Genomic DNA, 27500 nt, shown 5'->3' on the forward strand with positions numbered 1-27500 from the left:
CCCCCACAGGGGTCAGCAATGGACCCTCCACAGCAGCAGCAGGGGACTAGTGGACAATAGGTCAGGAGTGATTGGATACCACATTTTGGATTCAGGTCTGGGGACTGAGACGGCCACTTCAGGATGATCTTGAGCTTTGTCAACAATTTTTAGTTGCTTTGGACGTGTGCTTGGGATCAAGGTCCATCTGCTGTCCATGTGTAGCTGTAGCTCAGTAGTTCTTGCATACTTGTATAGCGCCCAATACTCCCCTGGGGATTATTAAAGTCAGATCTTATACTTTATACTGTTTTTTCACCATCTTTTTCAAGGGATGTGAATAAAGAAGTCTACTGTAGTTTATAGTGTTGTCCCTAGACAAACCTGTACCCTACCCTGTCCTACCACTGTCCTACCTCTGCCCCTGTAATAGCCCTGTCCCTGTCCTACCACTGTCCTGCCTCTGCCCCTGCCCTACCCTTGTCCCTGTACTAGCCCTGTCCTACCCATGTCACTGTCCTACCCCTGTCCCGGTCCTACCACTGTCCCTGTACTACCCGGCCATTCAGTCCTACACATGTCCCACCCACCCCTGTCCTGTCCCCTTCCTCCCGTCCCCCTGCTGTCCCCTTCCTCCCGTCCCCCTGCTGTCCCCGTCCCCCTGCTGTCCCCGTCCTCCCGTCCCCGCTATCCCTGTCCTCCTGCTGTCCCCTTCCTCCCGTCCCCCTGCTATCCCTGTCCTCCTGCTGTCCCCGTCCTCCCGTCCCCCTGCTGTCCCGTCCCCTAGAAACTCACCGGGCAGGGCTGGACGGGCGGGACGGCGGAGGTCAGCTCCCGCTGGACGATGATGCTGGCGTGGCTGAAGCCCACGACCCCAGAGACCTGGTCCATGTGGGCCCGGAGTAGAACCAGGTCTCCGTAGGCACTGAACAGCAGGAGGTTCTCCCTGGACATGTCCAGCATGGAGGAGAACTGGACTGGGCAGCACACAGGATCAGCCGTTACTGGCTGAACAGGCAACACACTGGACACCTATTACACCAGGCTGTCTAAACAGACCGGACAGCCAGCTGTTTATACTGTATTTCATTTTATTCAATCTTTATTTTACCAGGCAACTTTTTGTGGGGGTGATATTTTGGGGGCGGACTTCATCGTCTACTGATGAGCAGCGATATCAACAGACACTGTATGTACAGTTCCTCCTGTTCTGTGTGAAAGACTGTGATTGTCAGCACTGCTCACCCTGACCGTGTGGGCCTCCAACGCCATCCTGCCATAGTACAGGACCCCATCACTGGTCAGCACGGCTATCACCCCATTGTCCTCTAGACACCACACAGGGACCAGCACTCACTCTGGGACACCAAGGTCGTTTGGTACATGAAATATTACACACAATGTCTATCTCTCTCTCTCACACACACACACATGCAGCCCTGGTGCAGGACAGTCCTACCAGTGGCCACCTGCAGGATGGTGACCTCTGGAGGCGGGAGGGTGGCATTCTCTTGTCCAATCACGTACACCGGCACGATGACCACGCCGTGGTTGGGTGAGTAGAGCAGCGTGTGGGGAGACCAGATGAGCAGGTGTCCTCTCATGCCGGCAGGCTGGATCACCCTCAAGCTGGCCAGAGGGTCTCTCATGGGCTGCTCGTCCGACTGCTTCTGGTCGACTGCTGAGATGTAGCGGAAAGAGAACTGGCCCACAGTCTGACAGTCATACCCTGCTTCCCTCTGGCCCTCCCAAGCAGCTGGTACACTCGCAGAAAAAAGGTTTCGGTTCCCAAAAATGTTCTTCTGTTGTTCCCATGCTAGTCTGGCATAGCCAGGCATTTCTCCACACTTGGTTTTGGCGCTGTTCCAGCGCTGGAGAAGGTCCTAGCTCTACCCCCTTATTATTCTGATAGGGAAAAAAACACTGTATTTCTTTAAAGCAATCACAATCCTCTTGGGTGGCGCTAAGCTTATTTTTTCAACACAGCCCTTGCAAAATAGTGTTGGGGGATTGAATCTGATTGGCACCGCTGATATTGAGCAGAGCCAATGAGAGGCTACATCTGTTCAGCCAGACTAATGACACTTTCTGACTCCTGTTTTCTGAGAGTGCACCAGAGGGCTGGAGGTTCATGTCTCACCATGCTCTGGTTGTTGGTTATCATGGCCACTATACTGGACACCGTGGGCATGTTGAAGACCCCTCCAACGAACTCCTGTAGAGCACAACCAAGGTCAGTCAGCGCATCTCCTGGTCCTGAAGTCTCCAACAATACTGACTCAGCTGCATGGTGTGTTGTGTGGTTGTGTGGTTGTGTGTTGCATGAAGGGAGGAGAGGATGCATTCAATTGAATTCTGTTCTGTTCCTGCTCACGTTTGGCTTGGGGGCGAGGCTGAGTCTAGAGAAGAAGAAGCCCCCGTCCAGGGACAGGTACACCTGCCCGTCCTCCAGGGGACTACCCAGGCTGTACAGCAGCACTGCTGAACTCACTTCCTGTTGTCCACACACACAAACATGATCACCTCACGTTTTTAACACTGTGGGACATCTGTCAAGAGCTCTGGTGCTGGAGTTTACCAAGCAGGCCTCGTCTCTGCTGAAGCAGCACTGTAGCGAAGAGACTGTGGTCACTGGGCCGTCCAACCCTAAGAGGACAGACAGATCCCTACTAATGTCTCCACACACCCCTAAGAGGACAGACAGATCCCTACTAATGTCTCCACACATCCCTAAGACAGACAGATCCCTACTAATGTCTCCACACACCCCTAAGAGGACAGACAGATCCCTACTAATGTCTCCACAGAGGAATTGGATGAGTGTTTCCCTGACATAACCTACTGTGATAATAACTATGGAATGAAACTGGAATCCTGCAAACTGCAACATACTCCCCATAATATTTGACTTGAGAAGGCTGGTTATGAAGATGGTGCTGACCACCTAAGCTAAGGGTCCTCATGCTAGCGCATAGAAGTGGGTGTTTTGTTGTCCACACCTTGGGCGGGTATCCATGTATCATCATATAGAGAGTATATGTAGAGTCTCTGGTCGATCACCATGGCCAAGTTGTCCAACACAAATGCTGCTGAACTCACTGAGCCCTTCAGAGGCTGATTACAGGACATAACATCATGTTAAAAGACAAAAGAAGAAGTCAGTGACCGTGATGTATGATAGTATGATTATGAGGAAGTCAGTCAGTATGTGTGTCTGAGAGAGAGAGAGAGAGAGAGAGAGAGAGAGAGAGAGAGACTCACATAATTTCCAACATAGTTCATAGGATAAGTTGGCTCCTCAAAAAATGACCAGGTTATCAGAATCCATCGGCTGCAACCAGAGATAATTGAAATACACTGTGAAGCAGGGTTGGGGTACTCTGCAGTAGGGTTGAAATGATTGAATGTCAAGGTTAGGTTATTCAAAATTCACCCCATGTACAAGGCCAGACGAGTGTTGCAGTGATTTAACACCACAGTGGATGTACCCTCCTGGTAATACAAAGATATATGGGAGGGCTGGGGAGAGAGAGAGAGAGAGAGAGAGAGAGAGAGAGAGAGAGAGAGAGAGAGAGAGAGAGAGAGAGAAAGAAAAAGAGAGAGAGAGAGAGAGAGAGAAGGGGGGGGAGAGAGAGAAGGGGGGGGGGAGAGAGAGAGAAGGGGGGGGGGGGGGAGAGAGAGAAGGGGGGGGGGGGGAGAGAGAGAGAAGGGGGGGGGAGAGAGAGAGAAGGGGGGGGGGAGAGAGAGAGAAGGGGGGGGGGGGGAGAGAGAGAAGGGGGGGGGGGGGAGAGAGAGAAGGGGGGGGGGGGAGAGAGAGAAGGGGGGGGGGGGGGGGGGGAGAGAGAGAAGGGGGGGGGGGGGGAGAGAGAGAGAAGGAGGGGAGAGAGAGATGATGATGACAAAGAATCCAGATCAAGTAGCTATTTGTATCTTTTTAGTTTAACTGCTGATGACGTTGACACACATTTACCGGGGATCGGGCTAGAGCTGATCCAGCTGCCTGTCTCTCCACTTGGTGGGACCTGGACCATAACAAATCTGGCCTTTTATGACAAAAGAAAAGATTTCAAGATTTTGAACGCCATGGGGCCACATCAAACAAAACATTTAATCAATCCATAAATAAACTCAATCAAGTAAATGCATTAGCTAGATAACCTTTGTTAGATGGCTAGCAAACTAGAAACGTTTGGCCAACTGTAGCAAGCACTAGCTAACAGCTAGTTCATTAACATTAGCTAACATTACCTGTTTTCGGGGAGACTAAAAGGCAAAACGAATAAGGTTAGGATGAATATCTTTTCGCTATCCACTCCCAACATTGCTGAGTGTAATAGCATGTGAACAATATGCCAAAGAGAGTTGACTAATTTAATTCAATCAAATTTCAGATAGCTAACGTAAATTAGCCTAGCCAAGCTAATTCAGCACTTCGGGCCCACAGGAAGTTGTAGAGGCCTCAACACGCTCGAGACATTCCAGCCTTTCGTCTCGAGCCTCAGAGCCTCGCAGCAGCAAGGAGCAGCCGGCTGGTTTTCTACCCGCAGCAGTGCAAAATAAGCGAGTAAGGCCATTATTTGTAAATATTAAGGGTTATTTTTCAATGCTTATTGCAAACGAAATATCGTGCAAGGGGAAGGATGTAGGCTTTTTCGCACGAGTGTAACGGAACAGCTCAACGTTTCTCGGTACCGTTGACGGTTTGTTGTTGTGCAACGGTGATGTTCTTGAACAGACCCCTCTTTTCCTGTCCCGGGAAAAAATCTATGCGAGCAAGCTGGGCGCGAGCTGGTAACAGTAGAGAGAAACATGGTTTTGTTGGTGTAATATCTCGCGTTATTGTAAACCGGGACGGTAGAACTGTAGCTGTGTAACAGTTGTTTACAGAACAAGGGAGAAGGGCCGCGACAGTTGGGTTATCGTTACCCACGAGAGTCGTAGGGAAATGTCGTTGTGGCAGCGCGGGTAAGACAGCCGAATGCATCTTTGTTGTTAATGTATCAACACCGTAGCAACTTTATCTACCTGGATAGGCTAGCTAACTGCACATGGTTCTGGAGAAGCAAACCCAACGCGCTTCTGGGAAGTTTTTATCGGGTAAATTGTCTGGTAGTTTCGAATTGGTGTGCATTTGTCGATGTTGACGGGTCGGTAACCGACTTTTCACTCATGTCCGTTTAGAAGCCGTTGTTATCGTGCTGATAGCCAGGCAGCAGCCCATCACAGCTAGCTTAGCCAGCACTACAACTTTCAGCCACTCAAACCGGTAAAACCAGCTAAAAGTGTTGAATCGTTAATAACCTGTCTAATTATGACTTGCATGTTAGCATTCATAGCTTAATTCATAGCTTGATTACTAGACGTGTTTCTTTTCAACGGGACTGATGATCTATGGCTTGCGATGTACCTAGCACTAGCTAGCCACCACTTGGGACACTAGTGTCGTTAGCCAGCTACATACTCCGGTTCAACAGTCACAACGTCTGTTAGCTAGGAGCTAGCAAACATTAGCTTAGATGTATAGCTAGCAGCTAGTCAAGTTGGAATGATACATTTGGTTCCTTAAGCTGTCTTCATAATTCGTGAATGCACATTTGTAAATAATAATGTTAGCTTATTTTTAAAGTCGGTTATTGCATAAGTAGGTTACATTTATGTCGAGTGCACATTTTGATGTTGTCGTTTGCAGAGTCCTAGCTACAATTCCATGTAGAGGTCAGTTTATAAGAGACGTTTGCGTGGGGGTCGGGGCCCGAGGAATTCGTTACATTCGTTACTGTTACATTCGTTACTGTGACAGTTATTGTTTTGTACATTTTGTCACTGATGTTAAAATATAACGCTATTTATAAGTTATCCTATTTTTGAAAGTTGATAGTTTGTTAGTTTTTCATCTATTTCGTAATTATTTCATCTTCATTACCTCCGCCCCAGCAAAAGATGAAGTAATGTGGAAAGGTCACAGGGTTTGGACTGGCATAAAGCGCTCGACCTAAGGAATGCAGCAATACCAAACATAAACTGCTCGCGTGCACGGGCGCGCACGTGCCACGAAATGCATTTATGGGTGGAGGTCTGCTTTGCGACTACCATTTCTCGTTTTGAATGTTACTCCATGAACGTTTACTTTTATTTCAGAAACATATGAGACAATCACACTTATTCTAGTTCATTGAATAAACATTCAGAGGATTGTGTACACTGACTAGTATTTCCTAACCGACTAGCAGAACCTGCACCGTATAGGTGTATAAAAGACTATCCGCGCACATCCCTGGTATTTAATGCTTCTGATCTCTTGTCCTCTCTTATCCAGCAGCATGAGTGAGGAAGGTGAGGTGGGGCTCTGCATCGACACAGACTCTGATGGCGACGAGCAGAGGGACAGCAGTAAGGTCAAGGTGAAGTGGACCCATGAGGAGGTGAGTCCAACACTAGTCTGGGGTTGAGTCATTAACACCACTTTAACACCGCCACACCCTTGTTTTCTGCCCCCGCTGTCGTTTTACCTATTTAGTAAATTTGTCAGATCAGCGCCCACTCATCAAGTGTTGATGACAGGAGTGTCTGAGATCTGCCCCTCCGCCTTCGCATGCAGCACAGAGAGGAGTCTAGAGGAGTCAGGTTTCAGTCTCACTTCACATGAAGAGAGGAGGGGGAGGTTATGGCTATAGCCTCTCGTGGCTAGCTAGTCTAGCAAATGTTAACAGCTAACCTAACCACCGAGGAGTTCCTGTTACCGTAAGCTAGCTGGTTAGCTTATTCTAGCCTCCAATTCTCTGGCCTATTCTACCAGTCTAGCAGCGTTCCGAACATAACTAACACCGATCTGCGGAGGCTATTTGGTGTTTTTTGCTTCCGAGGCTTTCCAGAAAACGCTGGATGAAAATGTTAGATAAACGTTAAACTTGGTCCCGTGCTTCTTTATAATCAAAATGTGTTTATTGCCATATAGAAAAACAAGAACAGACGTATGCCAAGCCAGTCATCGATAACCAGCACTAGTCAGCTAGCTTAGCAGATCCCTTCTTCCTTTAGCAGATAACAGCCCAGCAGATATCCCCTGGACCCCTCTTCTACCGGGGGGTGGAGGTGGACTGGGCAGTTTTAAATGTCCGTCCGTTTGAATGTCCGTTGTCCCACTGACATTTTAGTCTCATTTTAGTCTCGCAATTAAATATTTTTTTTTATTTAGGCACAGTTTTTATTTTCAAAGATCCATTTTCGTGACGTCAACGTCATGTCTTAATCATCGGAAAAAGGCAACATATGTTTTGTCAATATTTTTATTAAAGAAATTAACACTGTGTGAGAGGTGTTTTTTTTTAACTTTACTGTCTTCTGCGCAGGATGAAAACCTAAAGATCCTGGTGAACAACTTTGGGCAGAAGGACTGGAGGGCCATCTCCAGTTTCTTACCGGTGAGCACTGAGAACCAACGTGTCTCCACCTTGCATGCATCCTGCCCATGTAGCTAAAGTCCTGGCCTTGGTCTAGGGGGGCCCACGGCTAACCCATTAGACGACTACCTGCTTATTTTGAATTAGCCGGATATTTCATAACGGTTTATCAGTTGTATTTTTTGTTGTATTTAGTTTCCCATGTGACGTTCCCTTAATGCGTCCATGAGGTGAACCCACGAGGGCGCAGGACATCTATAGAGACCATTCTGCATTTCTGGCTTGTTGCCAAGCAAGCTTGCAGAAACAACGGAGGCAAAATCAAAATGTTTCATAAACTCTTTTGAAAATCATTGTGTAAATGCATGCTGTTTAACTTGCGGCTGAACACAATAGTTTTACCGTTGAACCTGATTACCTCAGCGCAGACCGAGAGGTCAAGTTTTCGGTGGTATGTGTGCGCGGGTTTGTCTGTTAGCAGGATTATGCACAAACTACTGGACCAATTTTCATGAAACTTGGTGGAAGTGTGTAGCATGGTCCAACTAGAACCCATTAAATTCTGGAGCAGATCCGAAGCACGGGTCGGGTCCACGGGCAGCCCAAACACGTCCGGCCATTCGTCTCCATTCATTGCGCAAAAACTACAGTCATCCGAATTTCAATACTTCGCCGCACCTCGTGGCCAGAGCAACAACGACAGCGGCAGCGGCGGTAAAATAATTAATACAACCTGCAACCACGAGAGGCAGTAGAGCACTGCTACCGTGTAGTAGGCTACTAGGCTTCTCTGACAGTCTGGTTGCCGTTGCTTATAACCTAATGTAGTCTACGTTTCTCAGTTTGACCAGTCTGAATTGCAAACTGCTTTTTTGGATTAGCTACAGCAGATACAGTAGCCTACATAACATTGGTTATTTGAGGGGCTATCATTTTACCAACTGATCAGACTTCATTCATTCTTTAGATTCAAACCTGGAAACTCAGAAACCCCACATTTTCAACCCCTATTTTCAACAATGCAGTCAGTTACGACATATATAATCAATAAATAGTAGGGATGCAACAATATATCGAATTTCGAGGTGTCGCTGTAAAAAATGTCTACCATCGTAGAGATATACAATACCATCACGGCCATGCTAGAGCCCAAGTATACAAGACCATCACAGCCATACATAAGTCACAGTCATACCAGCTCTGTACAAGGAGACCAAAGCTGAAGTGAAACAGAGAAGCAGAGTGCGTCTCGTTAACCACAGACGAGTGCAGGGTCTGATTATGCCCTGTCACTGACTGATTACCTTCTATCCTTATGTGATTTGCAATGGCACTAAGACTACTCTATCCTTATTATTTACTAATTGATATGCAATGTCGCTAAGACAGCTTTATAACACACTACTTTTGTGCATAGAGTAGGTTAAAGCCTACTTAGGTCATAGGGGTGAAAACACCATGTTGGGCTGTGTTTTGTTTTTAAGATACACTTTCAAGTTAAAAACAGTTGCTGTATGCAATTACATATTTTTAAATAAAATGTATAGTTTAACCATATTTTCTTTTTTTCCTTTTAATTATCGAGATATCGTACCGCAGACTTTCTGTTGTGATACTATCGTATTGTGAGTTTTGGGTATTGTTACATCCCTAATAAATAGCACTAAACCGGTGAGGACTAGGCCTATTTCAAATCAACCCGTATCTCCCAACGCACAACAGTGTTAGGCTACACACCGCTTGACATGTATTTTCAGTAGGCCTATTTCTTGTCAGATGGCGCATTCATGTGTGGACTAATCAAAATTAACTGAAATAATAAAATTACATTCCACATTCATTGGAGTTGTCCAGTTGTATGGTTGGATAGGCTAATAATAGCCTAATATAATTAAATTGAGGACATGTATTTTCATTTTATTTGAATATGAAGGTAGGCTAATATCAACTGACCAGTTATCAAAACGATATACCATCAAACAGCTTATCAGTGGCGGCTGGCCAAAAAAATAGTAGGTGGGGCTGAAAGTTTGGAAGTTTGGGATTTTTTTCGGATTTTCACATGTAAATCAAGCATTCGCGTGCATTCTGAGAAAATAATAAATGCAAAGTGCAACATTTCCCTGTATACATTTCCCTATTTACAAAGACAAATGGGGTGGGAGAACTGAATTTTAACTTGATTTAATTGAAAAAGCAAATTTGCAACTGTTATGTTGAATGTTATTGAACAAGCTTTTTGACTAGAATGACGATGAATAAGAAACCTGAGAAAACAGTTTCTGAAGTCAGACTGCACGTAACTCAAATACTCAGTCTTTTTTTAAAAACAAGCCTTACCACTAATTAAACGGATGTCACGTGGAAAACTGTTCCATGCCATCACAGCCCTGTTTTTCAAAGTTTGTTCTAGGTAGTCATCTGCCCTCTGCTGGCTGCTCTGGTAGCATGCGTGTGTATTTAAACAATACAGTATTGTATTGTCTTAAACATGAATTCAGGTGTCTGGGTGTGAATGACCTTATGAAAGAAAACAAGCAAATTGGCTGCCAACCTTTTCTCCACTCTGTCATTTTAGTTTCACATGCATTTCAGCCACATTAGCCCTAGATGAGCAGCAGTCGAGCTACTTTATTTTGTATTATTTGTAACTTCCTGAGTAGGCTTTTAGAGGCAGATGACCACCACACCCCTGAGCAATAATCCAGATGACAGAGAACCAAAGAGCAAACAATTTGATTTCGCAAAGATGGAAGAAATGGTGCACATTTTCTCACCGCAGCTACTGCTACACCCATTCTACAAACAATATCAATATGGTCGGACCAATGGAATAAAGGAGCGGGCCAAGGCAGCTCCCCTGTGGAACACCGCAGTTTAAATCTACTGTTTGATAGAGTGCCATTAAAATAGCATCTCTGTGAACTGGACGACAGGTAGCTCCATTTTCACATACATCCATCTTCATCCGCTTATCCGGGGTCGGGTTGTGGAGGCAACAGTTCCAGCAGGGGGCCCCAGACATCCCTTTCCCATCCCATGAAAATGTCATTCTGTGTACTACCCTGTTCTTTAAAAAAAGATCACCTATTTAAGTTATGGTGCTGAGGTGTGGTGAAACACAAAGAAAAAAAACATTATTTCATTAAAGAGGGCATATGACCTGGCATAGGAGTCTGGTGAGGAGAGGCTTGGGGCAGTCTGGTGATGAAGAGAGCCTGGGACAGAGGCTGGAAGAATGTGAGACAACAGAATACAGTGTATGGCCTCTGACATGCTCAGAAAGGATACTTTAAGTCACCCACAAACATACTGTCTCACACACTCACCTCAAAAGAGAGGGCACAGGACTTGGAATGTCTGAGGCAGTCTGGTGATGAAAGGCTTGGGGCAGTCTGGGGATGGAGAGAGCCTGGGACAGATGATGTTGATGGAGAGAGCTTGGGAGCCTGGTTCAGAGGGATGTTAATGGAGAGAGCTTGGGAGCCTGGTTCAGAGGGATGTTGATGGAGAGAGCTTGGGAGCCTGGTTCAGAGGGATAGTCATGGAGAGAGCTTGGGAGCCTGGTTCAGAGGGATGGTCATGGAGAGAGCTTGGGAGCCTGGTTCAGAGGGATGGTCATGGAGAGAGCTTGGGAGCCTGGTTCAGAGGATGTTGATGGAGAGAGCATTGTTGCTCATTTTAGTAAGCCAACTAGTTGCTATTAATGCTAGTGAATCCTATCATGTTAGGTTATGGAGCTAACTTTATAGCAGATGTAAAACGTTAGCTACTATGTGCTGCACTAGCTAGCTAACTACTACTAGCTAGCACTGTCTAACTAACGTTAGCTAGCAAACGTAACCTGCTTGCTAGCCATCTATTTATTAAGGATGGAGATCATAGCTTACAAAAAACCTTCCGATCTTTATGGCAATTACAACTAATCGTATACTAGCTAACGTGTTGCACTAACGTTAGCTAGCATAGCTAATGTTACTAGCTAGCACTTGTTGACTAACGTGAGCAAGCATCACCTGCTCATCCATTTATCAGACATGGAGATCATAATAAAGAACCTTACAGTTTTTATGACAATAAGAAATCTTAGAAAACGTAGCTAACTAACATTATTTTACAACGACATTATTTTACAACGACAAGTACTATTTCATCATCATTGCTAAATAGTGAGACGGCATCAAGCAGCCTCAACTTACCGTTTTTAGGGCGCAATGAGACAGGACGCAGTCCAGCTTGGGGAAATATTATTTCTTGATTGGCTAGGGGCGATAATATCTTCAGCCCCATGAGATATTTTTGATTGGCTAACCGTTACTATCCCGTTGTCATGTTCTCGCTTTGTTGAATGCACTGGAAAGGGCTGAGACTCTATCGCCCCTGGGCTAAGGTCTCATTCACAGAAGAGAGATATAAACAAACGTAATGGTTTATATTGTATATATTACACGTTATTGTACTTTTTAAACCACCAGACCATAACTTTCATGACCACAACTTTTTTTAAAAGAGTAATTATTATGTATATATATTTAAAAAAGAATAATATATATATATTTTTTAAACTTCACTTTTCACCACCGAGGGGCGGCGCCCCATCGCCCTTTATTGACCAGCCGCCACTGCAGGATATGCTAGTTTGCCGTTTCCAAATAAATGTCAAGCTTCATCCATCTATCAATCATACTTTCTCTGACAACCTAGGCTCATGGTTGTGTCCTAGACTATCCGATATCTCATATGATATATTGTATCTTTGCTTAAGAAATCCTAACGTAGCCTAACTATTCAATTCTATCTCAAACGGTTGGTCTGCATTTGAATTGATAGTTTCTCTATCCAACTGGGCTGGGATATTTGGAGCAGATTGTCAGGTCAATACCTATACTTGGTCTGGTGGTACAGTAGGTTTAATTAATTTGTGAAGCGAGTAGCCTAGTAGAAGGAGAGAAACAGCAGGAGCCTAGTTAGTTTACTCCAGCTGCAGTGGACGCAGGGCTGAAAATTAACACCCGCCAACGGCAGGTAAAATTTCCATTTGGCAACTAAATTTCGGAGGCTATCCGCCACGCTGGCGGGTAAATGTTTGTACCAATAGAGTCATGTAATAAATGATGCGTACGAAGTCGCCACATCCATGCCATAGACCGGCGTTCTGTTTGTTGTGCGTTGCACTTAAATAGCTCCCCCGCTGCACCAAAAAGTTTCAGTCACATGACTGTTGCGGAGCCTCGGGCACTAGGAGAGACTGGTGACACGAGGCTACTCGCGCACAGAAAATCGTTCCCATTTACCTCAGAGGACGCGCGCTACTACCGTAGATGTGTACCATCCTGTCTCTGGGCTTCCATAGCATACCAAGCCACTGTTTCTCAGAAGGGATGTCTTTGATCGCTTGTCATGTAGCTTATAAGCTCTGAAGACTAGGGATGTGCACGGTTAACCGAGTACTCGAGTATCCGAGTAGGCGATCTGCTAGTCGGAAAATAAACACTACTCGGTTAATCTAAAGGCTATACAATATGGCATGTTTGGCCGTGAAAGCGCGCATTTCTGAGCGCCTGTGCCCTTTTTCAATTGTTACCAAAGAGGATAGAGCGTTGGCGGCTGCCTGGAGAAAAGCGCTGTATATACGGAGTCTTTTTTCGAGCGCTCCGGCTTTTTGAAAACATTGCCATCTCAACTTTTCAGAAAGGCGCTGCCAACGTCACTGCGGCTCTTTCAGGCAACCAATGATCAGATATTAGATAGGGCATGACTCGTCAGCTGTCTGGGGATCCCGGGGGACCCCCCTGCCTGGCTATTAAACGGAATATCTGAAAGTGCACCAATCGTAAAAATAATAAATGCAGCCAGCTGTCAGGGGTAGTGATGACTGATTACTTGTTGACTACTGTCTAGATAGCTAACTGGTTATGTTTTAAAAGCTATATTTATTTACATGGACACAGTTCTTGGGTGCAAAGTTACGTGGACACGAAAACTAGCAATAATCAGCCCATGGGCTTGCTAATGCTAGCTGTCCATGGTTCGGTTTTCCATACTGTTAAGCATTTTCGGATCAAACTACACCGTGGTTTTGCATAATGTTAAAGCATTTTATGGATCGAGCCTCAGACTTTCAAACCTGTTACAGCGTAGGTAGCCTAGAGAACTAGTGAGTATAGCCTTAATATATGCCACTTTGTACTCTGGCTCCACGCAGCACTCCCATCATTTTGCGGTAGGCTAATAATGAGGTGGTGCTGAAAAAGACAGCGAGTACCAGCACAGGTCCATGCGCGTGTAGTCTACTCCTATAGTTTTCCAGCCTGCTATAAATACATATTGAATGAATAGGCCTATTGTTCAATAAATCTATTTAGTTTTGCATGGACATTTCTCTAATGAAGGCTTGACACCGAAACATCCATTATTGTCCAATAAATTGGAAATAGGCAGTGAGTGCCGCGGTTCTTCTGCTTTTTAGATAACGCTAAAAATTCATTCACTTGTTATCCGGCATCGGCAGTAAAGGCTTGGTTTAATACTTAATTTTGAGTAGTAAATTAGAGGTCTGGTTGCATATTGTAGGCTTAGAGTTTTCAGAGTAGCCTAACGATAAGCTATATGAGCTGGGCAGTGCATCCACATTAAAAGGCTGCGTTTTTCGATTCCGATAGCTTAATGAAAACCTGGTTGTGGGTTATTCAATCTGATGATAAGTAATGCATCCAACCACACATCAGCTTTTAAATATGTTTATTTGCAAGGACATGGAAGAGACATGAAAGCACCGCCACGGTAATGAAGGCGGAAAAAATGTTTTCCCCTCCGAGGGGGCCGAGGTTAAATGCATTCTGTCTGGACGGCATCTTTTTTTGAGTAATCGGTTACTCGAGTAGGATCAGGTTAGGTTACTCGGTTTTAAAATTAGTCGAAATTCCCATCCCTATTGAAGACGGCACTGGTTCCTCCTTGGCTGACTTCACTGGTCATCCAGCTCAGGTTTAACTTTACATTATGACAGGCTGTGAATATGTTACAGGATATGTATTTTGTTCATAAACACATAAAGACCATGAGGTTAAGGTTTGGATAATTTATATAATCTCATATTTGTGTAGGGTTAGGTAGTTATGGATAATTCTACACCGTGGAAGTGAATGGAAATTAATAATTTAATTTCTATGAATTGCAATGTTTCTAGGCATCAAATTAAACGAATTTATTAGAAATTTTACTTTGGCCTCTTCCTTAAGCATGTATTCAACATAATACTATTATCTGAATGAAAAGTACTGAAACAGATGTATAATGTGACAAAAAAGGCAATTTATTATTTTGGCCTGTAAAAAATATACTTGGCCGGTGGATTTTTTCATCTCCCAGTCAAGGGGACTGGGAGATGAAAAAATCCACCGGCCATGTATATTTTTTACCGGCCAAAATAATAAAGGTGAGCAAAAAGTTGAGCCAAAATAATAAAGGTGAGCAAAAAGTTAATGTTCAGCCCTGAGTGGACGGAGAGCAGGTGTGGGTAAAATAGCTGGTCAGCGTACTGTAGCCTAATCAGTTTGTTGACAATTCGTTTTCACAACTGGACATTTGATGTTGCACAGCAAATGCTGTACATTTCTTTCATGACTAGTTGCTATCGAAATCAGGGCTGGCAGTTCGTTAAATCCATTCATCTATCAAGCAAACTAGCGAATTCAGCTCAACACCTGCGGCAGACCGGCAAAAAATGTAAATGGAATGGAGTGGTCACGGCCACAACAGATAGAAGCCCTAGCTGGAACTCGCTAGTAACACCTCCCTCCCCCACAATTAGCCCATTGAAGAATCGTGGGGCTAGTAAACCATCCAGTTTATTAAAATATTAATAGATGAATGAGCTTGTAGCAGGGGGAGGGGTGTTGCAATAGCCTAGTCCAGGTTCGTTAAAGGGCAATGCTCGTTTTTGACAACCTGGACCTTATTTACGACATATTATAAGAAGTTTGACTCACCAAGATCACTTTGGTGTAGTTCGGAGGCCTGTAGAAGAAATTTAAAATCCAGCGCGAGCCAGTATATCCATGTAATGACGGTGATCGGGGCACCGAGAATGCAGTTTCTCAAAATCTATTTTCGGCCGCTAAACGGTTGTTTTCATCAATCAGATTGGATGAATCGACAGTTGAGATTCCTCAACGCGAGGCATTGTTGTGGTTTTCAAATACGGGGTCTTTAGCCTCTGTAATATGATCTTTACACGCCTTTCCCCACTTGCTCCAGCACGCATGCGCACAGGCCAGCGCGCAGACTGGCTATTCTCCGGCTCACATTCTCTGCGCTACGATCGTTGTTGGTGCCGAGAATATTGTCGTCGTCATTCGTCAGCAACAATCCGATCTCAACAGTCGATTCATCCAATCTGATTGATGAAAACAACCGTTTAGCGGCCGAAAATAGATTTTGAGAAACTGCATTCTCGGTGCCCCGATCACCGTCATTACATGGATATACTGGCTCGCGCTTTCTTCTACAGGCCTCCGAACTACACCAAAGTGATCTCGGTGAGTCAAACTTCTTATATGTCGTAAATAAGGTCCAGGTTGTCAAAAACGAGCATTGCCCTTTAATGGCGAGTGGCGAACTAGTGTATAAAGTAGTCAACTAGTAGTGTAGTCAAACCATGGAAACGCTTGGCTATACTGTAGGCTAGGTAATATGGACAAACAGTCAAAAAAATCAATCCTCTCTGGAAAATATAGGCCCTATTTTTTCAGAATGAAACAATAAAATTATTTTTTCACAATGAAAAGGAATTTCCAACTTAATCACACAGGTTGCAGATGGGATACCCAGCTGAATGGGCCGTTATTCTCCGGCCTGTAATGAACCAACAAGGAACAACTTGTTTGGTCTTGTGGGCCGAGACAAATCCAACGATGCTCCCTCTTCACGTCTGCTCAATGTATCGCCCAGTAGAGTGGGGTTCACTCCCAACGGAATGGTTGGACATAGTCGTTATATTTCACTACATACAGTGGATCAGATGTCAACAACTGCACATGATGACGGCATGCATGTGGGACTGGGTGAGGTTTATTTAACTTGGGATCACTTTTAGCATTGTTTTGTCTTTACCATTGTCTGTTGGGATTTGAAGATGTATGAGTGTGATGTGACCTGCGGATGTGTGTGTGTGTTTGTGCGCGCGTGTGCATGTGTGAGCGAGAGTGTGATGTGACCTGCGGGCAGGGCTGAAGATTAACACCCGCCAAATTTCCATTTGGCGACTAAATTTCGGAGGCTATCCGCCACGCTGGCGGGTAAATGTTTGTACCAATAGAGTCATGTAATAAATTATGCGTGCGATGTCGCCACATCCATGCCATAGACCGGCGTTCTGTTTGTTGTGTGTTGCACTTAAATAGCTCCCCTGCTGCACCAAATAAAGTTTTCAGTCACATGACCTTGCGCACTAGGAGAGACTGGTGACGTGAGGCTACTCGCTCACAGAAAATGGAAGTCGAAGTCAACAAAAGCTAGGATGTGGCGACACCTGGTGTAGTTAAACCGACGACAAAACGACAAAACACAGAGCATGTATTCAACATAATACTATTATCTGAATGAAAAGTACTGAAACAGATGTATAATGTGACAAAAAAGGCCATTTATAATTTTGGCCGGTAAAAAATATACTTGGCCGGTGGATTTTTTTTATCTACCAGTCCCCTTGGCAGGTGAGCCAAAAAAGTTAATTTTCAGCCGTGTGTGTGCGTGCGCGAGCGAGCGAGAGAGCCAAACCGTGACCCCTGATGTGTTCCTAGGGCCGGACGGACTATCAGTGCATGCACCGCTTCAGGAAGTACCTGGACCCGGACCTGGTCAAGGGCGCCTGGACCCAGGAAGAGGATAAGAAGGTGACGCCTCTGTCTGACCTTACTGGATTTAGCTGCTACATTTCTACACGTATTTGTTACCTCTGCGACAGCGCAAGTGTGGTCCAACTTAGAACCCATTACATTTTGGAGTCCATTCATTTTTTGGACTTGGGGGGCGATGGGATGGGATGAGTAGATGAGGATGATACTGATAAGACTATGGATAGTAAATCACCAGTTTGGGGACCTTTAAATGTCTAGCTGCATACCTAGGACTGGAATGAGGAACTGATCAGTGCTGATAAGATATTGTAAGGACAAGCGATGACAAGAACGCTCTGTCAGTCGGGCCACATAAATTGGATCTGGCTGCACATATTGTGTGCTGTTCATATTGTGTGCTGTTCATTGCTGAAATCTGTTGTCGCCGGCGGTGTGTGTTTTTCCTATTGTTTTATTTAGTTGTAGATCTTGTTGGTCTGTTGTATATGTTGTTGGTTGGTATGTTTGTTGGTGTGCTGTATACGGGATGTTGTAGTTGGTGGTATAAACTGTGTCTACCCGCACTGTAGGTGATTCAGCTGGTGGGTATCTATGGCACCAAACACTGGTCCATGGTAGCGCGTCATCTCAAAGGACGCCAGGGTAAGCAGTGCCGTGAGCGCTGGCACAACCACCTGGACCCCGGCGTGAAGAAGACCTCCTGGACCCCCGAGGAGGACCTGATCATCTTCAAGGCCCACAGCGTGCTGGGGAACCGCTGGGCCGAGATCTCCAAGCTGCTGCCTGGCAGGTCAGGGACGAGGGAATGAACACATGAGTCAATCATCAATGGACAAATGAATATATACAGTACATTATTGAATCATATATAATTGCTAATTAATGGACCTAACAACTAGCCAGGTACATACCTTAAAACAAACCTCAATTGTAAATAGAAGTTATGGATGTTTTCTTGTGTTGAAGGACTGACAATGCTGTGAAGAACCACTGGAACTCAACTATCAAACGCAAGGCTGATATGGGATTCTTCAGTCTGGACGAGTACGGACACCCCCCGGCCACCCTGGAGCAGGGAGAGGTTAGTCCTGGTCCTATCACCCTCCCCCTGGCCACCCTGGAGCAGGGAGAGGTCAGTCCCCTGTATCAGTCCTGGTCCTATCACCCTCCCCCTGGCCACCCTGGAGCAGGGAGAGGTCAGTCCCCTGTATCAGTCCTGGTCCTATCACCCTCCCCCTGGCCACCCTGGAGCAGGGAGAGGTCAGTCCCCTGTATCACCCTAACCTATGAGTAATATTTAAAACGCATTGGACCCAATCTGCTAAATACACAATTGGAAATGACTAAGCCCCACTATCCAAGCCACTATTAAGCCGTGTTAACAGCAATCTAATGATAGAGCAGCCAAGTTGTTGAGTGCTTTTTGAGTGTGGTTGAGTGACGCGTTCCCCACACTTCCAGGTGGACTTCCGCTGTGACGTGGTATTAGACTCTGAGCCTGTGCCTCCGGAGACGGTGAGTACGCTGCCTCTATCTGATGAGGATGATTGATGACTATCTGCTCACACATTCACCTCACCACAAAAGCCTGAAACCTAAAACCTGAAAATGAACTACTAGACTATCAGAGCTCCCCAAAACAGATAACATAGTGAGATTACCACTCAGATGGCAATGTTCTCTCTCTCAACAGATCCAACATGATCCTGAGATCTCAGTTATGTTCAGGATCATGTTGGACATTGTTGAGAGAGCTGGATAATGATTAGTCTGACTCAAGGGGTTTTGGGAATGAGCCTTGTCATTCGTTTTATTACTGCCCAATCGGTGGCACCTGATTAATTTCGTCAGCCAATCCAGACTGGTTGTTCTCCAGTTACGGTTGTACCCCAGTTATGGTTGTACCCCAGTTATGGTTGTACCCCAGTTATGGTTGTACCCCAGTTCGTCGAAAATCACTGTCGAGTGGCAAATACTGGAGAGTCCTACCGCTCCGGCAGCCAGTACGCGTGCACCACTCACCCCGTTGAATGCGACAATAAAGCCATTGATGCAAATCGCAGGCGAAAGGAAAAGTCTACGACCGTATGACACTGCAACACTGAAACTGTTGTTTACTTTTCTCCAACGCAGGCAGAATATTTTTTCATGTAGACCTACTGAAGTTATTTAACACAACTTTCTTATTCATAGTAAAACTAGTAATGTGTGCGTGGATGAGGTGAATTCACCCTGGGAATCATCATCATTCATAGGCCATGAATGGTGAAAATCCGGAGATCAGTTGCAAAAATAAGCCATGTAGCCTAAATGAGAATAGCCTCCATGCCAGGGGATTTAACAAAGAGGATATACGCACACTCACCCCACAAGTCCTGAACTCTTGACGGGTGTGGATTCAAGAGCACATAGAACAAAAGGGGGTAAAGCCGCTCTCTAGAATAATATAAATCCGCTCTCTAGAATAATATAAATCCGCTCTCTAGAATAATATAAATCAGCTCTCTAGAATAATATAAATCTGCTCTCTAGAATAAAATAAATCTCCATCCATCCATCTTCATCCACTTATCCGGGGTCGGGTTGCGGAGGCAGCAGCTCCAGCAGGGGGCCCCAGACATCCCTTTCCCTAGCAGCATCAACCAGCTCTGCCTGGGGAATCTTTACCCGCTCACAGGCCAGTGCGGAGATGTAGTCCCGCCACCTAGTCCTGGGTCTACCCCGCAGCCTCCTCCCAGCCGGACACGCCTGGAACACCTCCCTAGGGAGGCGCCCAGGAGGCATCCTCACTAGATGCCCGAACCACCGCTCTCTAGAATAATATAAATCCGCTCTCTAGAATAATATAAATCTGCTCTCATGAATAATATAAATCCGCTCTCTAGAATAATATAAATCCGCTTCCTAGAATAATATAAATCCACTCTAGAATAATATAAATCCGCTCTCTAGAATAATGTAAATCCGCTCTCTAGAATAATATAAATCTGCTCTCTAGAATAATGTGGTGCTCATCTACAACAGACAAGAACAGATGCGTTTCTGCCCCCCGGCCTTCGTCAGCGTTTCTCTTCCAGAGGTGGTAACAATATTAAAACGGGTAATAACAATATTAAAACGGGTAATAACAATATTAAAACTGGTTATGACAATATTCAGACGGGTAATAACAATATTAAAACAGAGGTAATAACAATATTAAAACGGGTAATAACATTAAAACAGAGGTAATAACAATATTAAAACAGAGGTAATAACAATATTAAAACGGGTAATAATATTAAAACAGAGGTAATAACAATATTAAAACGGGTAATATTAAAACTGGTAATAACAATATCAAAACAGGTAATAACAATATTAAAACAGAGGTAATAATATTAAAACGGGTAATAACAATATTAAAATGGATAATAACAATATTAAAACAGGTAATAACAATATTGAAACTGAGGTAATAATATTAAAACTGAGGTAATAATATTAAAACTGAGGTAATAACAATATTAAATAATAACAATATTAAAACAGATAGTAAAAGTAGCGACATTAAAACAACTAAAGGTTTTGTCTGTGTACTGAAATGTTTCTATGACACTTGTAACTTGTCCTCTAATTACAGGAGTGAGTGACAGAATGTCAGGAAGACAGGGCAAGCTGAAGAATGAGTGGACAGAAGACGCCCAGTTCCAGGACTGGCTAGGGGAAGCCTCAGGAGATGGCATAGGGCATAGTGAAAGATGATGTCATAGGGCATAGTGAAAGATGATGTCAAAGGGAAAGTTTTGAGGAGGAGCATATTAGTGTGTCTGTCATACCAGCCAGATCATCACTGAAAAACCTTGTAGTTCTATACAGCCTTTTAAAGGAACAGTTCACTCAAATAACAATCCTACATTATAGAATATTTTATTTTTGGAATGGATTATATCAAATCAAACGTTATTTGTTTAGTGCATTTTATAGACAGAGGCAACACAATGCGCCTTACATAGGGCAAAGGGGGGGATGGATCCTACTCCTACATGTTTCAGAGGGAAGAAAAATACCTGTTCACCCAACCTGAGGTATATAGTAATGGACCTGGAGATAAAAAAGAGAGACATTTATTGTGCCGATTTGTCCAATCTGATCCCCCAAACCTCCCTGTATTCCCCTCTGCTCCAGTAGATCCCCCCCATCCCTGAGCCCCCCACCCCCGTGATGAAGGTCAAGCCCAAGAAGCAGGCCAAGCCCAAGTCCAAGTGGAAGACCGTGAGCCCTCCTCCCCCGGGCCCGCCCTCCAGGAAAGACTCCTCCAGCCCCTCCTCCACCTCCGCCTCCCTCCCCACCGCCACGCGGCCCAGGAACATCACAGGCCCGGTGCTAAGGATGATCGCTGAGGACATGCTGCCGCTCAGGTGAACTGACCGCTACTGTGTCTCCACGTCTGCTTCAGAAGCACAGCTGGACTGGGCCCTGTGTGTGTGCTGCGTCGGCCTCAGGGGGACAGCGATGGCTAAGATTATATGTAACTTATGCAATGCCTGTTTTTTGTCCAGTGCTTGACCCGTTTGGGGTCCCACAGCACTCCCAAACTGTTCCAACCAGCCTCTATGGGAGGAGGCGCCCTCAACTCACAAGTTGCTTTTAGAAATTGCTGTATCAGAGCCAAACGGCACTCTTCAGAGTTTCGGTCCGCATTGGCTGATCTGTCTTGATTTATCATGAAGTGGAGCCTAAATACCAATTGTTTTCCCTTCCCTCCCTGCTGTTCTTCTAGTCTGGTGGAAGGTTCGGGGTTCAGACACTTCATGTCAGTGGTGGGTCCCCAGTACCAGAAGCTGTCCCAGCGCGCGGTCGGGCTGCGGCTGTACGACGAGGTGGAGAAGCTCATCAAGCCCCAGCTGATCCGCGACCTCAAGACCTGCCTGGCGTCCAGCGGCGGGCACGCCATCGTCCACGCCACCCTCGACCTCTGGACCTCCAGTTTCACAGAGCCCATCGTCGCCGTGCAGCTCCACTTCCTGGACGACGACTGGCAGATCCGCCGGCCGATCGTGGCCTTCCGCCACGTGGCCCAGAAAAACCCAACAACGGGCGTGGCGCGGGAGCTGGAGGGCGTGCTCCTCAGCTACGGCCTCTTCCCCCACAACGTGGGCTACGTCATGACCAACAAGGCCAAGGCCGCCATCTCCGCCTACGACCTCTTCTGCGACTACAAGGTCATGCTGCCGTCTCAGCGCGGGGACCCCGAGGAGGAGGAGATGCTGGCCTTCCTGGGGGACCAGCCGCCCGCCGGCGCCCCCGCTGGCGCGGAGGACCTGTTCTCGGAGGTGGTGTACGGCACGCGGGCCAGCTGCGTGGTCCACATGCTGCACCAGGTGATCAAGGAGGCGCTGCAGAACTCCAGGGTGGTGGAGAACCTGCTGTCCCAGGTCCACAGCGTGGTGGCCTTCTTCAGGAGCAGCGCCTACTGGAGCGAGGTAGGGAGCCCACACTGCACCACTACTCTGACATCATAGAAATGGACCATCTGCTACAATCCATCTGACTCAATATAGGAAGTTTGATTGTAACTTTTTTTGTGTGATGCAGAATTCACTAGATGTGCTGTAAGTCTCGTGGATGGTCTTTCATGCCCTCTATTAGAGAAAAGCAGAGTAGTACTTCCAACCAGATAGTGGCAAAGGTGTCATTTTTTGATCTTGTCGTTAGAGCTGCTTTGATTAGTTGGAACTCCTCTTTGTTGTCCAATCAGGTGCTTCTGAAGGAGTGTGGTCTGGCCCTGGCCCCGCCCTCCCAGGGCTGTAGGTGGAACTCCACCCTGGTGGCCGTGCGCAACATGGTGGGGGACGCGGCCTGGTGCGCGGTCATGACCCTATTGGCCCAGGCCCGCATCGAAGCCAAAGACTCGGCCAGCTCCCCTCCTATGGTGAGGGCCAAGCGGGAGCAGGTGGTGGACATCCTGGGTCTGCTGGAGCCGTTCGAGGAGGCCATCCAGGTCCTGCAGGAGGACGGAGTCACCTTCTCCCTCATCATCCCCTCTCTCATCGGCCTGGAGATGACCCTGAAGGGCCGGCACACCAACTACGGGCCGTTCTGCAAGGCTCTGCGCGCCGGCCTGCAGGCGCACTTCCAGCCCCTGCTGCTGCAGAGGGACCTGGTCCTGGCCACCATCCTGGACCCACGCCTCAAGCTGAAGCCCTTCGACGATGCCAAGCAGGAGGGCAAGGGGGTCATGCTGACCGTGCCCTCCAAGTTCCAGGCCTGGAGGCTGGTGAAGGCCACGGTGGACGAGGCAGGGGAGGAGGAGCTTGATATGTTGAGTGTGATGGTGAAGGAGGAAGAGGAGGGGAGTGAGGGTGCTTCAGGAGAGGCCTCGGCCAGCTCACACAGCCATCACGTCAAGAGGAAGTCCATCTTCAGCTTCCTCCAGCCCCCCGCCAAGGCGGCCAAATTCAGTGAGCTGGACATCTACCTGTCGGAGCCCGTGGTGGCCGACAGCACCACTCCCCAAGCCTTCTGGGGCGGGGCGTCCCGGTTCCCCCAGCTGAGGAACGTGGCCAGGAAGTTGCTGGCAGTGCCAGCCACGTCGGGGGGCTTCGACCGCCTCTACCCCATGGCCTCCTGCATGGTCCGGGCCAAGAGGAGCCGGCTGCCCCCCCACACCACCGAGAGGCTGCTCCTGTACCGGGAGGCCGTCAAGAGGCCCAGCTACACCTCCTCCAACCTGGGTTGAAGTGAGGAGAACCTGGGACTCTGCGGAGGAGGAGGAGGACAGGCATAGGGAGGGAGCTCTGAGAGAACTGGGTTGTGGAAGCAAGACATGTACTGTAACTAGTTCCAGATGAGAGCAGTCCCCTGACCCCCCGTCAGCCCAGGATGTGGGTCTCAGCCTCGGGGTCGCCAGCTCTGAACCAGGAGCACCTAATGACCCACGGATATCTCAAACTACTACGTTTATAACAACATGCAAACAATACCTCTAAATCATGACTAATGTGTTATTTTTGCAGCATACCCATGAAGTTTCAGTTGAATAACTATATTATGGATGAAACGAGCTGAGAGAATTTGAGGGAGCTCTTTATTATGGTAGGAGGGCCTGTGATCTGGGGTCATCTTTCTGTACTTTTTTCTTATGACGGTATTCAATTCTCTTAATTACTCAATTGATAGATTTTATTGAGATGTTTCCAATGACAGCCGGCAAACAGACCACTGAAATGTCGTCCACTACTGTATGTATGTCTGTGTGTCTTTTGATTTCATTGCTATTTCTCTTAGGTTAACTACAGGTTAACTACATTATCTTGGCTTATTTTCCTCCTCTTGAATCGGGCGACAGGACAGGGGAGTCACATAACTGCGTTCATATTGAATGACGAGTGGTGTTTATTTTTAGTTTTTTGTCAACCTATGGACAGTGGACAGAGTTTGCACACGTTACCACACAACCCATTTTCAGCCTTAGTTTGACCAATTGATGCCTATGCAGTTATATGTAGTATGTCTCTGTTCCCTTATCCTGTATCACAGCCTGTCTAATAGTGTCCATGTCTTTGTTGTCAGCTGCAGCACTATTCCATATCCAGGTTGAGTCAGTAAGAGTAGCCCACCCTGGTATGTTAATGTATTGATGGGCTACACCTGGATTCCCCACGTCCTTCTGGGATCTGTCCCTCAGGTTGTCTTGTTGGGATCTGTCCCTCAGGTTGTCTTGTTTCTAATAATGCAAGTGGATCAACGGAATGTAGCCGACAGTTACTTCACTTCCTTCAATCATAGGTTTCTATGGATGCCGAAAACAATACATCAGGGAATTCTAAGGGGGTTAATTCCCAACCTGGCAGCCCACATGGCTGTGCCCCTCGCTGATGCTCTGTCCAGAGGAATCCGGAGCAGGTCTGCCAGCCCAACACCTTCAAGAACATAACTGTGCTTTAGCTCATTTATCTGTCCAGACCAGATACAAGTGTCAGGAGAATGTAATGACAAATAAAGGCATTTTTTCTGTAATGTTATGGTTGCAGTGACTTTATAATTGTACTACACAATGCTTAGTTACAAGAATATCTGGGTGATTGAATGCAGTGGTTGTTGTCCATGTAAATACTACTCTCAACCTGCAGAGGGCAGTTTTTATTTCAGCAAAAGGGGCGTTTATTTCTTTGAAGGCGAATCCAACCATTGACCGAAGTCGAGGTTTGACGTCAAGTGAAAGCAGGAGACTCCCTAGTTCACTGTTATGCAAATATGTTTTGTAACTGAATAAATACAGCGTTACAACCTGCTGTCTTTTTTGGCTACTGAAGAACTGAACCAGAAAGGTAAATTAACTAGATTTTAAATGTGGCCAGTCTGTTTAACCTCCCGTGTTTATTGTTGATGAAGTGGAGGTAAATTAAGGGAAGTCAATAAAGGGGTTTAAGTGAATAAATGAACGATCAACACAATATGGTAGAGCTGATGGCAAAACTACTACGCACAAATAATAAAGGTTTTCTTCAACCTAAGGATGACACAGGTGCCCAAGATCCGGCTGTCTGGGGGTCTGGAGATATGCCGCATCCTGAACGGCATGTGGCAGGTGTCTGGTTACGGTATGATGGACAAGTCTAACGCAGGTAGGGTATTATACAAACTGAACGGTCCTCGATACCACAACAAAAATGGGGTTAAACAAAACAAAGCTTCTACATGAACTTTCTCTATCGCTGTACCAGCCCTCTTCACTTCCTAATTCTCCCTTCCTTTCCCATCTCATATCTCCCGTCTTCTTTCCCCTCATCCCCTCCCTTTCCCCATTCCCATCCCTGTGCTACACAGAAGTGCCTCGTAGCCTACTCTAGCGTCACCTGAAGTAAACAAATCCATTGAGATATGTTAGCCTATAGCAAAGCGAAAAAAACGGCAATTAACTATTAGTCTAACCGTGATTAGCATTCATGCTAACTTAAGTCTGTTAGCACGTGTCTGTCTTTTTTGTGACGTATGCAAATGCTCAGGTGTTGCACCGAAAATGGTGATGTCCTCAGGTCACACAATTCAGTGGGTCACCATTTTCGGTGCAACGCCTGCTCCATCGATAGGCCTACTACCAAGCGTGTATTACTAAATGGAGATTTGTATCAGATTCTATCCCCTAAGGCAGGTAACCAATAAACCACAAACAGGACTGGCAATGTGGGATATTGTTTAAAGGGGTCCACGTTTGCAAAACTCATTTTTTCATGGTTTTTGCATACGTGGATCGCTCTGCTTCACTCGCTGCACATAAACTCCTCACCCTCTTATCATTCCTCTCAGTCTGCCTCCCTGGATAGTGCTGTTCAACACAGCAGTGCTGATTAGATGAGCTGTTTATGAGCCCAACCCAAGGCTTTGAATGTGACACTTTACAGTCTTTAGGCAACAATAAAACAAATATACATACTTTTTGTATTATTCAGTCATTTAAAAGTATTTTAAAACATATTTTTGCAAGTCTAAATTTCCCACTATAAAAGTTCACTCAGAATGTGTGGGTGTGGTCATGAGAAACGTCAATCAACTGATGTAATCAACCGATGACAGACCAGGCCCCGCCCCCCACTTGTCAGCCTGACCAGACGGCTGTCGCTTGGTGTCCTCATCTTTTCGTTCTGTGGAGTTGGCTATGAGTCTAATAATGTAATTAGGTCTACTGCTTGCATTAAAAAATCATATACAGACTTGAAACTTAAACTTGCTACCATAGCTACGATGATAAAGGATCATCTTGGGAAACTGCATTTTCACAAACTAGCCATCACTAACGTTAGGCCCTAGTAACGTTAGACTAACTCCTATAATAGTATCCTATCAAGTAGGCCTATCGATAGCTGGACAGTGGACAATGACTTACTATAATAATTTTGGTTACATAGTTAGTTAAAAGCAAAACTATAGCTAACGTCTGAACTGCTTGCTAACGTCACCTCATGATACAAATGATCTATCTAATCTATCCGTTGTCTTCTCTCTAGGGGACTGTTATTTAGAATGAGAGGTTACTGAAGGATTTTAGAGTGCTCTGAGATAAAAACATGTCCCTCCCTCTGACAGAAATAGAAACAGACTAGCCTTTATTTTTCCTTGACCAAGTGATAAGAAAAAAGATTAAAGCTCCCCCACCAAATAGCCTGATAACCTAAATAACGGCTATAATTTTCAAAATGGACAAATCCGTCCCTCGTTTCTAATGATTATTTAGCGTTCCTGTCACACATCACTGTGTGCCCTGGCCAGTGTAGGCTGC

The 27500-nt window shown here is 45.9% G+C and overlaps 3 protein-coding genes across 3 annotated transcripts in view; 2 read left to right on the forward strand and 1 right to left on the reverse strand.

Moving 5' to 3' along the window:
* The window catches only part of LOC311315427 (cation channel sperm-associated auxiliary subunit delta-like), a gene marked incomplete at both ends in the record, with an annotated part of 8307 nt that extends 5199 nt beyond the window's left edge, over nt 1-3108 (reverse strand). Inside the window, 7 exons of the mRNA XM_084446097.1 lie at nt 775-987; nt 1225-1307; nt 1439-1682; nt 2120-2194; nt 2354-2473; nt 2558-2625; nt 2979-3108. Of these exons, the coding sequence (XP_084302223.1) occupies nt 775-987; nt 1225-1307; nt 1439-1682; nt 2120-2194; nt 2354-2473; nt 2558-2625; nt 2979-3108 (933 nt within the window). The remainder of the gene's footprint in view (nt 1-774; nt 988-1224; nt 1308-1438; nt 1683-2119; nt 2195-2353; nt 2474-2557; nt 2626-2978) is intronic.
* Nucleotides 3109-4799: 1691 nt separating this feature from the next.
* Nucleotides 4800-25230, forward strand: mybl2a (v-myb avian myeloblastosis viral oncogene homolog-like 2a). Its single transcript, XM_084445217.1, has 10 exons — nt 4800-4944; nt 6296-6401; nt 7329-7400; nt 17183-17275; nt 17809-18029; nt 18206-18320; nt 18701-18754; nt 21410-21639; nt 22002-22704; nt 22980-25230. Exons 1-10 carry the CDS (start codon nt 4925-4927, stop codon nt 23958-23960), a joined length of 2595 nt encoding a protein of 864 aa, XP_084301343.1. The 5' UTR covers nt 4800-4924; the 3' UTR covers nt 23961-25230.
* Nucleotides 25231-25432: 202 nt separating this feature from the next.
* Nucleotides 25433-27500, forward strand: part of LOC311315008 (uncharacterized protein) — a 24151-nt gene continuing 22083 nt past the window's right edge. Inside the window, exons 1-2 of the mRNA XM_084445581.1 lie at nt 25433-25551; nt 25739-25848. Of these exons, the coding sequence (XP_084301707.1) occupies nt 25740-25848 (109 nt within the window). The 5' untranslated portion in view covers nt 25433-25551; nt 25739. The remainder of the gene's footprint in view (nt 25552-25738; nt 25849-27500) is intronic.

This window comes from Borostomias antarcticus (genome assembly GCF_949987555.1).
Source record: "Borostomias antarcticus genome assembly, chromosome: 11".
NCBI classification, from domain to species: Eukaryota; Metazoa; Chordata; class Actinopteri; order Stomiiformes; family Stomiidae; genus Borostomias; species Borostomias antarcticus.